General features: G+C 41.6%; 1 protein-coding gene across 6 annotated transcripts in view; it reads left to right on the top strand.

The window, feature by feature from the left end:
• Window positions 1-13437, top strand: part of ESYT2 (extended synaptotagmin 2) — a 179546-nt gene that overhangs the window by 127414 nt on the left and 38695 nt on the right. For all 6 annotated transcript variants that reach the window (XM_089776777.1, XM_075922735.2, XM_075922736.2 and 3 more), the window contains exons 9-13: window positions 2369-2545; window positions 3647-3729; window positions 5022-5070; window positions 7864-7953; window positions 13234-13329. In XM_089776777.1, coding sequence (XP_089632903.1) covers window positions 2369-2545; window positions 3647-3729; window positions 5022-5070; window positions 7864-7953; window positions 13234-13329 — 495 coding nt within the window. The remainder of the gene's footprint in view (window positions 1-2368; window positions 2546-3646; window positions 3730-5021; window positions 5071-7863; window positions 7954-13233; window positions 13330-13437) is intronic.

Genomic DNA, 13437 nt, shown 5'->3' on the forward strand with positions numbered 1-13437 from the left:
TGTTAAAATAACACCCAGAAAAACTTGTAAATAAAACTAACACACAAGACAGGAATCACCCTCACTTTCTTGAAGGCACTTGAAGCAATAAGTAGCCTAAAGCTGAGGATACACAGCAAGCATGGCTTTCTGTCTGCCACTAGGACTTCTCCCTTCAGGTTGCCATGAGATTCTATCCTTAAGTAAAGGGGAGAGGTCACTCTAAGCTGCTTTTCCAAATTTCACACAAGCCATTCAACTGAAGCCATAGATATCAAGATTCAAGGCTAGACTGCCAAGCCAGGTGTTCACAATCACAACATCCAAACGTGTAAGACTTTTAGTTGAGAAAGCCGTGTTAATCTCAAGTCTCTGCTATGACTGGGAGATGTGGGTGACCTATAGAAAATACCAGCATTCACAACCAAACATGGGGTGATCTATCACTTCAGTAATGCCAACTCCTTTAGAATTGAGGCTCTGATTATCCAGCACCAGCTGAGGTAGAGCGGGCACTGTGTGCACATGTCTGATATATTTTTACCAAAACTCCTGCCTGCCCAACTCACCAAAGGAGAAAGGAAACAGGGAGGCCAACAGGAATGGTACAGAGCAGTGTTGCTCAACCTTTTTTTAAAAGCTTCAGAGGGGTAGCTGAGTTAGTCTGTAACAGGAAAAACTTAAAAAACAACAAATAGTCTAGTAGCACTTTAAAAACTATCAAAACATGTAGATAGTTTTGAAAAATAGAAGTGGGTTTTGCCCACAAAAGCTCATGATACTATCTACATGTTTTGTTAGTTTTTAAAGTGCTACTAGACTATTGTTTAAGTTTTTCCTTTTGTTATAAAGTACCTTTTAAAAAAATAAGTACCCCAATGCAGCCACCCCTCCATCAGAGCCAGGCACCCCAGCCACTCCATCCCAATGCAACCATTCCTCCCCCAGAGTCAGGCACCCCCAGCACTCCCATCCCAATGCTCCCACCCTTCTCCCATAGCCAAGCACCCCCAGCACCTCCCCCCCCAACCAAATTCCCCTTCCACAGAGCCAGGAACCAGAGGTACGGAACAGGTAAGGTAATCCTGCCTTTAAAGTGGCCACTCCTGCCACCCAGCCTGGTCGCCTCGGATCGCAGTGTGTACAAGGAGGCAGCACGTTTCCCGGCTCCTGGCTCGCTGCTCTGTGTCATGTGGGTCTGTGTGACATGCGCTCCAGTCACACCCCCGCCCAGTGCCCCAGGGGCAGCTGTTTCCCCCTGCTTCCCCTCGCTACGCCTCTGCTCTGGGAGGAGGTTTCTCCCCAAAGTTCCTTTCCCTGGTATTCCTTCTGCTCTCTTCCCTGGGACCTTTCCTCCTCACAAGTTGCCTTTCTCTGGAAACACTCACCCTAACTGAGCTTTGGTAGTTTTTTATCAAGTCCTAGCATTTGTGTGCCATTTAGTTACCAGTCAGTCATCTTGATGGTCAATTACTTACAGGTGGACTGAGATGAACTGATTCTTCTTAGAGATACCAATCACAAATAGGTTTAGCCATCCCTTCCCCATAAAGGGGCCAGCAATTGTGTCACACCTGTGTTTGCAAAAAGTGCCATTAGCATTTTAATTACCTTGATTCATCAAACCTCAACTGAAGGAAATTAGACTCTCTTATTAAATCTTAGTATATACGTATTTTAGAAAAGTGAATTTGTCTGTCTATCTATGAGTCTGTTCGAGAATTCCTCCTTGCAGCTTTCTCTTATCGTATTTTAAAGCAAGATCAGGGTTTGGTTGTGTCAGGAAAATGGGATATGTATGGAATTTGATTGTTTCTCATAAAGTGGAGGGGTCTGGCAGCAGGATAGACAGTGATAACTATGACTCCATTGGGCATTAAGGGCGGGGCGGGCTGGAGAAAGAGACATCTATCTACCATATATTTCAGCAAGTTTGTTTGTTCATGAGTCTGTCTGTGTGTGTCCATCCCCCAAACAGGGGACATGCACCCTTCTCCCAGCTGTGCCTGCTTGGGCTGCAGCAGCCGTGGTCTGGTGTTTCTCACTTGGTCCCAAGCTGCTGTGGTGTGAGAGGGCAGGAGTTGTCCTCTTTCTCCAAAGCAGCCGCATACTGGACCCTTCATCCCCAGCTCCTCCCCCAGAACAATGATTTAAATGAAGAAAAACAAAACTTATTTGAATTAAGTGCCTGAGCAACGCTGGGTAAATCTTCTAATGTATTAATATAAAAATGTTTGTAAAGATAAACTAGTAGTATTCCACATTAAGCACAGATATAGTCTCAAATAGTAGTGAGATGTTTTAAAAGAATTTACAGAAAATGCTTTTGAGACTATAAATGGCATGCATATTTCTAGATCACTAAGTAAACTCTTGTTCATTTTTTCAGGGTGTTCTAAGGATACACTTTCTTGAAGCTCAGGATTTGGAAGCGAAAGATACTTACCTAAAGGGAATTGTCAAGGGAAAGTCAGACCCTTATGGAATCATTCGTGTTGGCAACCAAATCTTCCAAAGCAAGGTCATCAAAGAAAATCTCAATCCGAAGTGGAATGAAGTGTATGAGGTACAGTCTGCCAGAGTCTGCGCTGCACAGTTTAAAATAGTTTCCATATGAGAGTCACTTTGTTTTGGTCAGTGGACAAAATTATGGCAATTTCTCAGATTAACTTCTGGGAGTGTCTCCTGCTAAAATCCCAGTTATTGATACATAAGTGGCCTATTGCAGGGGTTCTCAAAATTCATTGCATTGTAAACCCCCTTCTGACAATAAAAATTACTACACAACCTCAGGAGGGTGGACCAAAACCTGAACCCGCCCAAGCCATACCCCCGAGATGGGGCAAAACCCAAACCCCAGTGGATGAAAACTGAAGCCAAGGACTTTCATCCCAGGCAGGGAGCCTGTAACCTAAGTCTCGACACCCAGTACTGAATCCCTTAGGCTTCAGCTTTGGCCCTAGGCTCCAGCAAATCTAAGCCAGCCCTGAGAACTCAATAAAATGGGGTTATGACCCACTTTGGGGTCCTGACCCACAGTTGAAGAACCACTAGTCTATTGATTAAAAGTGCAGATCTCTTTAATTAAGGGTTAGTCCCAATATTTCTGATAACATTTCTAGGCACACTATAAAAGCATTAATATATTTGGCATGAATGTCAGACTGAGCTAGATCCATTCTATTTCTTTAAGGGAAGATCTGACATTAAATTTTACCATAATCACACACAAATTATGAGATTTTTATCATAGTCAATTGAAAAATAGAATATTAAACCAAACTACATATTAAGCCATGCCACCACATATATTTCCACCTATAGGGACACACGCTAATAAACATAAGTGAGTGTTTCTAAAGCCAGGAGGTACTGTGTTAATACTAAAAATTCATCCTAGCACTGTTACTTCTAGAATAATTCTTCTGATACATTATAATACATCAATTTTTCAGCATTTGTTTGCTAAAATCACTTAAAATAGTTGACTCTCTCCCCAAATTCAGATTAAAAATTTATGATTGCATTTGCTTTGTGCAGAGACAAATGCAGAGCAGTGCAGTGATTCATAGTGTTTCACTGTTGTTTTGCTATAGTAATACTGACTAGGTTAGGTAATCTCACCATTAATAATCTCGTCTTTCTACCAATACTGATATTCTCCTAGGCTTTAGTGTATGAACATCCAGGACAGGAGCTGGAGATCGAGCTCTTTGATGAAGATCCAGACAAAGATGACTTTCTGGGAAGGTAAATACCAAAGGGAGATTGGCTGTTGAATATGATCAAAGAAATGAAATGTTCTGAAGTACTCAGTTGGAATTTCTTACATATATTGAGGGTTGGAGGGAAAAAAAGGAAATATAAAATTGAATCTTAAAAAACTGTAAATAAGTAAACAGAAGAATTCCATAATTTCCTAGCTATGTATTCTGAAGTCCCAAGCATGTATGTGGCTACTGGCAAATTTTCTATAGATAAAATTGACCTCTATTTGCATATGAAAACACTTCAAAAGAAATGAATTAATTCTTAGCAGTGTAATATTTTGTAGAAGTTTATTATGATACACATTTTTTCTCCTCCTATTTAAACTTCAACAATTTGTTGAAATAAAAACATTTACAGAAAAGTTATTGTTTTAAAATAGTGTAATGGAAAATGTCACACCATGCAGTTTGCAAAATATTCTTTCTAACTCTGGACTGAAATAATGAAATGCTTTATGAATATCTTCATATGAAAAACAGTATAGTTGTGCATCATTTTTCCTTGTAAGCAGAGTTTGGAAATGCACCTTGACACTTGTCCAAGGACTAACCCTGATAGACTGTGTAAAAATACTTGAACTAAAGCATCTTCCCCAACACCATCCTTATTCCCTGCACCTCGCTTCTCCCAAACCACATTTTTGCTCCACAATTGATTCCATGCCTCCTCCTTCAAATAATTCTGTCATCTTACCTCTTACAGCTGCCTCTGCTGGTCTCTTCTGTGTACAGGATTTCCTTGCCTTTTTCCCCAGCTCCTTCACTACAATTGAGCCAACACTCCTTACACTTTCAAAGAAGAAACTGCTCAAAGACTTCTCTGCTCCTTGCTTTTTCCATGTCATTGTAAAAAAAAGCAGCAGTTCGTTCATACTGTACCCTTCTCATCCCCTCTGATTTTGTTCCAGCCATTGGGCTCCTTTACTTCCCTTTCCCCTGTTAAAAAGGAGAAGTCTGCTATTTTTTTCCCAGCTACTTTCTTAAGAAGGAACCTGCTGTACACAGGAGTTGTCACCTGCTTTGCCTCAAGACCCCATTGCCACTCTGCCCCTTTCCCTTCAGCTCCTTTACCTTTTGCTTCCATTCAGCCACTTCCCCCAAGTGCCTCCCACCCACTGATTGGCTGGTAGCTGCTTTTCTGTGTGTGCTCCAACCTGGGAATACTCAGTCAGCACCTATGTTGCTGCAAAATTACACTCACAGGGATATATGGATTTTTAAGTCCTTTGCTAGGCTTTGTGATTCCCCTCTAAAGTGTTGTTGTTCTTCTAGTCTAATGATAGATCTAACTGAAGTTGAGAAGGAGCGTCTCCTAGACGAGGTAAGTCTGTCACTGTTGATAGGAAAACTCTTTCCGTGTACTCACTTGTTTGCCCTTTTTTTTGTTGTTTTTTTTCTTCCATGGTCCTTTTTTTCTTCCATGGTCCTGCATTCCTTACAGATGAATGAACTTTAATGGCTTGCATAGTCCTATGGATTGTAATTGTTAAAAACTTCATTGGAATTATTCACATAAGTCTGGATCAGTGAAGGTTGCAGGAAGGAGCCCTTCACTTGTATCGCACTATGCACCAAGGCTGCCAGGATATACAGGCAGGGATTAAACATCAAAAGAACTGATATATCTTTGGTGATTTTTGTCTTTGTAAAAAAGCAAAAGTTCAGTAAAATAGCTCTTTCTTTTGCCTAGATGAAGTACTATTAGACCTGTCAAACTAATTAAAGTACCACCTGTTGTAGGGTTTTGATAATGGAGTGGAACTTTGTTTCATTCATCAGCCTTATGGATGTACAGTAACATATTGATAATTCCTAGATAACTTTTAATTTTTATGAAGAGTTATCTCAGTGTCTTAGAGCACTTAATCTTTAGCATTTAGGGATAGCTCAGTGGTTTGAGCATTGGCCTGCTAAACCTCGGGTTATGAGTTCAATCTTTGCGGAGGCCATTTAGGGTATGTTTACACTACAAAGTTAATTCGAACTAACAGACGTTAGTTCGAATTAACTTTGATAGGCGCTACACTAGCGCTCCGCTAGTTCGAACTTAATTCGAACTAGCGGAGCGCTTAGTTCGAACTAGGTAAACCTCATTCTACGAGGACTAAGCCTAGTTCAAACTTACAAGTTCGAATTAAGGGGTGTGTAGCCCCTTAATTCGAACTAGTGGGAGGCAAGCCCTCCCCAGCTTTCCCTGGTGGCCACTCTGGCCAACCCCAGGGAAACTCTATTGCCCCCCTCCCGGCCCCGGAGCCCTTAAAGGGGCACGGGCTGGCTACGGTGCCCGTGCCAGGTGCAAGCCTGCCAGCACCCAGCCAGCAGACCCTGCAACTGGCACGGCTCGAGCCAGCCACCCGATGCCCCCCAGCCCTCTCCCTCTTCCCGGGACCAGGCTGGCGGCTCCCGGGAGCTAGCCCGGGACCACAAGAAGCGGGCACCCGCCTGGTCTAGTGCGGACATCGTGGACCTCGTCCACAACCTCCGCACTAGGCACAGGAAAGTGGCCGGCTAGGGCAGGAGAGCTGCCAGCCTGGCCACCCAGGAGCAGGTGTGCATGAAAATCAAGGTGGTCCACTGAGACCCCCGGCCCTGAGCCCTGAGCTTACAATGGCCGTCCTGGGTCAGACCAAAGGTCCATCTAGCCCAGTAGCCTGTCTGCTGACAGCGGCCAACCCTAGGGACCCTGGAGGGTATGGACCGAAGACAGTGACCAAGCCATTTGTCTCGTGCCATCCCTCTCCAGCCTTCCACAAACTTTGGTCAAGGACACCACTTCTACCCCCTGGCTAATAGCACTCCATGGACCCAACCTCCATGACTTGATCTCACTTCTCTTTAAACTCTGTTCTAGTTCTAGCCTTCACAGCCTCCTGCAGCAAGGAGTTCCACAGGTTGACTCTTTGCTTTGTGAAGAACAACTTTCTGTTACTAGTTTGAAGCCTGCTACCCATTCCTTTCCTTTGGTGTCCTCTAGTCCTTCTATTATGGGAACTAATGAAGAACTTTTCTTGATGCACCCTCTCCACCCGACTCATGCTTTTATAGACCTCTATCCTATCCCCTCTCAGTCTCCTCTTTTCTAAACTGAAAAGTCCCAGTCTCTTTAGCCTCTCTTCATATGTGACCTCTTCCAAACCTCTGATCATTTTAGTTGCCCTCCCCTCTCCCACCCTCTCTCTTCCCCTCTCCCACCTCCTTTTCCCAGTCTCCCCCAGTTTTGTTCAATAAAGAGAGATTCTATTTTTGACCACACGTTTTCTTTATTTTGTACATCAGGAAGGTGGGCTAGGGAAGGGTAAGTGGAAGGAGGTGAGAGAGGAATGGGGTACGAGCCCCTGATGGGGAGGACTGGGCTGGCTCTGCGGGCTTCTGGGGGTGGAAGCTCTCCTGCAGCCCCCCCAATTTCCCTCTCTCCCCAGATGGCAGCCTGCGGCAAGTGCAGCTGGGCTGATGGCCGAGTGCTGTGATGTGCCCAGTGTGGGCACTCGGGGCACTTCAAGCCAAGACTGGTTTGCAAGCGGGGCACCCCTGAGAACTGTCTGTCCAGGGTGGGGGTCGGGTCCCTTTAAGCACAGCCCTCGGCTAGCCTGAGGCAGCAGCTCCACGCTCTAAGTCCTCATCTGATGCCCTTCCAGCACTTCTTCCGGCCAGCCTTAACCCCGGTTCAGGGTCCACTTAATGTGGACATGCTAGTTCGAATTAGCAAAACGCTAATTCGAACTAGTTTTTTAGTCTGGATGCGTTAGTTCGAATTAGCTTAGTTCGAATTAACTAATTCGAGCTAAATTAGTTCGAATTAGCGCTGTAGTGTAGACATACCCTTAGGGATTTGGGGCTAAAATTTGTCAGGGATGGTACTTGGTCCTGCTATGAAGGCAGGGGATTGGACTCGATGACCCTTCCAGTTCTAGGAGATAGGCAATCTCCATTATAAAAAAAAAGAAGCTGGGCCTGCAGGACCAGCCAGTTTGTTATGATTCTGAGCAGTTGTATTATAGCTGAGTCATTTATGTAATGGAACAAAGTTAATTAGCTAATTGTAAATATAGCTATTTATTTAATGGTGGGCTCTTAGCTATTTACTATCATTTTGCGTCATTTGCTTTGTTTTCAGTGGTTCACATTGGATGAAGTCTCCAAAGGAAAATTGCATTTAAAACTGGAATGGCTCACATTGATGCCAACTGCTGAAAATCTTGACAAGGTATTAAAGTATAAAGCAAGATCCTTTATCCTAATCAAACATTATCTTCTTTCTTTGTTAAAAGTTTTAATGGGCCATGAAATAAGATTGGGAAAACTTTAGAACCTTTCAGGCCAGTCATATGTGTCTGTGTTCCAAGCTACATCTGTGACATCTAGCAGCATTATTAAAGGTCATGGGACAATCATTAAAGAAAAACAATGGTTTTGTGGCATTTAGTTGCCTTGTAGCACCAGACAACTAAGTAAGAGCATATTTTTAAAATCATGTATGATGACTCCACCAGTATCCCTGTATATAATATGTAAGTACATTTATCAATTTTGAGTGTTCAGCATCCTGAATAGTAGACCCAATGAAAATTCTTAATGGATACAATACCTATGTTTAATGGTGCTCAGTTCCTACGTTATGTAGCATGTGGGCCTTGCTTGGTTAATAAAGAGCGTAACTTGAAAGCAAAATCTTCAGATCTGTTATATTTCCCAAGAGGGAACTATTGCACTGTTTCACATAACCACCTATGGGTATGTTTAATATAGTATTTGCAAGCCTTAATAAATTATTATATTCACTTAGAGTTAATGAGTCTCTTTGTTTCTCTATTTTTCCCTGTCTGTATGTAATTATTAAAGAAACACTATCAATCTGTTCAGATAAATAAACTGTTACATTTTTTCCTGGAAAACAATGATAGACTGTCCTTATGTAACCTTTATTAATTCATCATTGGTGACCAGAAAAGAGCAGAAATTCATGACATGCTAAAAGTAAAACAAAAAAGTTCGAGCCGTGACTACTTTCTACTAAGGATATTAGCAAGTAGTCATCTACCCAATAAGCATAAACTTATTGGGCAGTCGACTGGAGTAGTGACTACTCACTTCCCCATGCCCCCTTGCTTCTGCTATGATAGGCAGCAAGGCGGGAGACAGGAGCTGGTGCTGCGGGAGACAGACTTAAAAGCCATTCCTCCCTCTCTCCCCCTCCCCCTGGTACCATCTCCATGGTGCCCCTCCTCCCTCCGGTGACTGCCGTGAACAGGGATTGCTAGGTATTCCAGGATGCTGTGGCTCTACATTTTAAATGTAGTAATAGCTTGGCAGCTTACAGTTGGCTCCCGGAGCCAGCATGAGCTGGGTCTGCTCAGTCCTGGCTTGAGCCAGCTCCTGGAGCTACCCCCACTGTGGTTCTGCAGTCCTTATTGACTAATTGTGTATTCAATACAAATTGTATTGACAACACTATTAGCCAGATAACCGCAATTTAACATCCTTACTTTCTACAAAGAATTATTACAACAAATATTATTGAAAAATATTTAGATTCTAGCCAAGCTTGGCATTGATGCTGGTGCTCGGATTAATATAAAATGTCTTTCATTACTGCATCAGATAGAGAAGGGGAAAATGGTTCACCTTCATATAGACAAGGAGAGAATCACCGGGAAATAGATTGGTTTTTTTTTAAGCTCCAGAGTAAAAAAGTATTAAAACGGACAGTCTCTTATCAGGAGGTATCTTAGACTGGAGTTATGGAGATGCAAGACTACTGTAGTTTAAGCTCAGTTCTGTTTGAGTCCTATTATTACAGCATTTTATCATTTATTAGCATAGTTGGAAAAATTAAGTTGATTGATGCTCACTACAACCTTGTGGTTTAATTATCATTACCTAGCAAGCAGATTTTCTTGGTCTCTACTGACTGCAAAGTAAAGTTGAGCACCATGCTTACTATCTTGAATCTTCAATATGATAATCTTTTTCTTTAATGGAAGACCAGCTTGTTGTCAGAGCTGTTAACAGTTATTTATGTTTTGCTCTGTAGATAACTTTCTTATAGAATCATAGAACTGTTTTCTTGGTACCCTTTATATCTCTAGCTAGATTGAACTTGTCTTGTGCCTTCATCTTTCTAATTTTGCCCCTACATACTTATGTTATTTGTTTATCTTCATCCTTTATAATTTGACTTTGTTTCCACTCTTTGTAGAACTCCTTTTTGATTTTTAGATCATTCAGGATCTCCTGGTTTTAAGCCATAGTGGTTTTTTTGCCACTTCCAAATTCTCAACCAGTTCCTCCCTATTTGTTAAAATCAAATCTAGAACAACCTCCCCCCTGGTATGTTTCTCCACCTTCTGAAATAAAAGTTGTTTCCAATATAGTCCAAGAACTTGTTGGATAAACTGTGCTCTGGTGTGTTTTTTTCCTAGCAGATGTCTGGATAGCTGAAGCCCAATCACCACCAAGTCCTGTACTTTGGATGATTTTGTTAGTTTTAAAAAAGTCTCATCCACCTCTTCTTCCTGGGTAGGTGGTCTGTAATAGACCACTGCCATGACATCACCCTTATTTTTTACTCCTTTTAACTTTACTCAGAATCTCTCAACAAATGTGTCTATGTCCATCTCAACCTCAGTCCAACCATATGCATTTTTAATATTTTTATGATTGGCTTTCACCATTCCTTCCAGCTGTTTACTTCCATGTTCGTTTGTTAATTTAATCCAGGATAAAATATTTAAAAACATCTTCGTTTTACTGAATTTCAGTGGGAAATGGGTATCTAAACCTGTGTTTATGAAACTGTTCTCTATAGAGCCTATTGCCATGGCAGCAGGACACATTGAATACAAAAGTTTTTAAAACACATATAACCAACCTTCATACAGCCACTGTGTTCATTCTCTTGTGACAAATTTTAATTCCCAGAAGACTGTCATAATTATAAAACTACATACAAAACAAAAGCTAAAGCTATAGTAAGTTGTCAGCCAAATGCTAAACAAAATTGTTCTTAATAAACCATATCCTTCTACTTACCAAATTTGGAGGACCTCTAAAAGGCGAAAAAATTAAAGGAAGTCCTTTTTCTGTGTTGCTGTCTTTAGTATTCTGCTTGAAACTCACAATGGGTATGTCTAGACTACATGGCTCCGTTGACAGAGCCATGTAAAGTAGTTTACTTGGCGTAGTCAAGGAAGCAGGGATTTGAATAATCCCCGCTTCATTAAAATAAAAATGGCTGCCGTGCTGTGCCGACGATCAGCTGATCCGGCACAACGCGGCAGTCTAGATGCAGCGCAGTTGACAAGGGAAGCCTTTGTCGACTGCTCCAGTATGCCTCGTGAAACTGATCAGCTGGTCGTCAACACAGTGCGGCGGCCATTTTTATTTTATTGAAGCAGGGATTATTTAAATCCCTGCTTCATTGACTATGCCAAGTAAACTACTTTACGTGGCTCTGTTGACTGAGTGATGTAGTCTAGACGTGCCCAATGAGAGCAGACTTATTCATTTCAATTCTGGGTTAGAATCTGGATAAATTTAGACTTTAGAATTTATCCCAAAAAAATTAAGAAAGGGGTTTGGGATCCTTAGAAAATCTTAAGAGAAGACAGGTTTATATATCTAAAAATAGCATTCTCTGCAGGTAGTACTCTGTTTGGATTGATACAGATAAAATTCCTTCTGTTAAAGGAGGAATTGCTCTTTTGTGTATTAAGTTAATATATTAGGTTGAAAACAAATAGATAAGTCGTTAATGTGACGCGGTGAGTGAGGTAATATCTTTTACTGAGCCAAGTTCTGTTGGTGAAAGAGATGATGTTTTTGAGCTATTCAGGAACTCTGGTGAGACTCAAAAGCTTGTCTCTTTCACCAATAGAAGTTGGTTTACTAAAATATATTCCCTCACCTACCTTTTCTCTGTAATATTGTGCGACCAGCATGGCTACAATAATATTGCAAACAAATAGTTAATACAGCATTTGTACCCAGTAATCACTTAACAATAGCTGGTTTTGACTCCAGGCTAAAGTCTTTACTAATGAAGCAACAAATTGATTTCCATTGTCACATGACAGATGCCACATGTCTCATGAGTGGACATCCGTGAAAATTGTTTTTCAGACTCCTACTTACAAGTGTATCATATTTACTATAAGAGGAATAATCCTAGGAATTCAATTGCATTTAGGCCTGGTATGTGCTAGGAAATTAGGATATTTGGTTGATAAAACTACCATTTCATTTTGCTTTTGAGTAATCAACAGCACTCTAAAAGTACTGCCTGCTGAAATGTAAAATTATCCCGAAGAACTTGTGCAAATTATGTTTGGAAGTAAGTAACAAATGAGTTCCTAACTCCTGTCAGTGGAGACAGTTCACTATTCACTTACATAGAATACTTCAAGATTTACCCAGTGTTGCTTGGTCCTTAACTAATGCCCATGCTTCATTTAAATGATTGCTCTTAGGTGGGGATGGATAAGAGATTCAGTATGCAGGCAGCCCTGGGGAGAGAGGACTGCCCCAACACTCTCTCACTGCAGCGGCTGAGGGTCAGGTGTGAAGCAACTCTCCGTGGCCGCTGCACCTCCATCGGGCACAGCCAAGGGAGAAGTTCTTGTCCCCGAACTGAGACAGGACTGGGGGTGTCCCCCCAACTGGGACTGCCCCAGCCCTGAACCTCCCACCCCCCAGGGACCTTTTAAGGTGGGTAGAGAGGGCTGCATTCCCTCCCACCCCATTCACATGGGAACAGTTCTGTCTGTTCTCCTTTACCATGGAGCGAGGGGAAAGTGCACAGTTTGCTCTATTCCTCAGTCTGGCTGGGGAGCGACTGGGGCACATGAACTTCGACCTGTCCCAGCTGGGGAACATACGCCCCTGACCTGCCTAGGTCACATAGAGCTACAGTGGCCACAGATAGGTGCTTTTCACCTAGCCCCAAACTGTTGCAATGAGAGAAGGCTGGGATTGCCCTTTCTCCCCAGGGCAGCCTGCATACTGACCCACTCATCTCCTGCCATCCCAGATCAATTTAAATGAAGAAAAACAAAAATTGAGTTAAAGATCCGAACAACACTGGGTAAATCTAGTAGATTAATAAATAGGATACATTTAGCAAAATTTGCTAGCTAGTTGTTTATTTAATTGCATTTAATTAAATGCCTATATTAGACATCAGAGAAAGGTATGGGAAAAGGAGTGTTTGGAGTTCATAAGTAATGTGTACATTGCTATAAATTTCCATTCAAGAATAGAGAACTCATATTTAATCTTAACTTGATGTAATTTGTCTTACACATCAGCTATATTTGTTACAATTGTTATCACAATATACATTTTTATTTGTTAATTATGAATACTCTTTCATTTATAAGTAGGTTTTTTTGATGTATTTATGCATTAAAAATATAGTCAGGGATGGAATTTACATTGTATTACTATTTACATGCATAGAAACATGCTTAAATATATTCTTTAATTTTAGGTGCTGTCGACCATTAAAGCTGATAAAAACCAAGCCAATGATGGGCTTTCTTCTGCCTTGCTTATTCTGTATTTGGATTCAGCAAGAAATCTACCAGTAAGTCATATTTTGACAGTAGCCTTTGCCTTGGATAGCTATTACTTCCTTTTAGCATTTTTTGCTTACAAGTATGCTGCACTGCTTTACTAACCCCCATGCCATGTT

The sequence above is a fragment of the Pelodiscus sinensis genome, chromosome 2 (assembly GCF_052426305.1).
Source record: "Pelodiscus sinensis isolate ZL-2025 chromosome 2, ASM5242630v1, whole genome shotgun sequence".
NCBI lineage: Eukaryota > Metazoa > Chordata > Testudines > Trionychidae > Pelodiscus > Pelodiscus sinensis.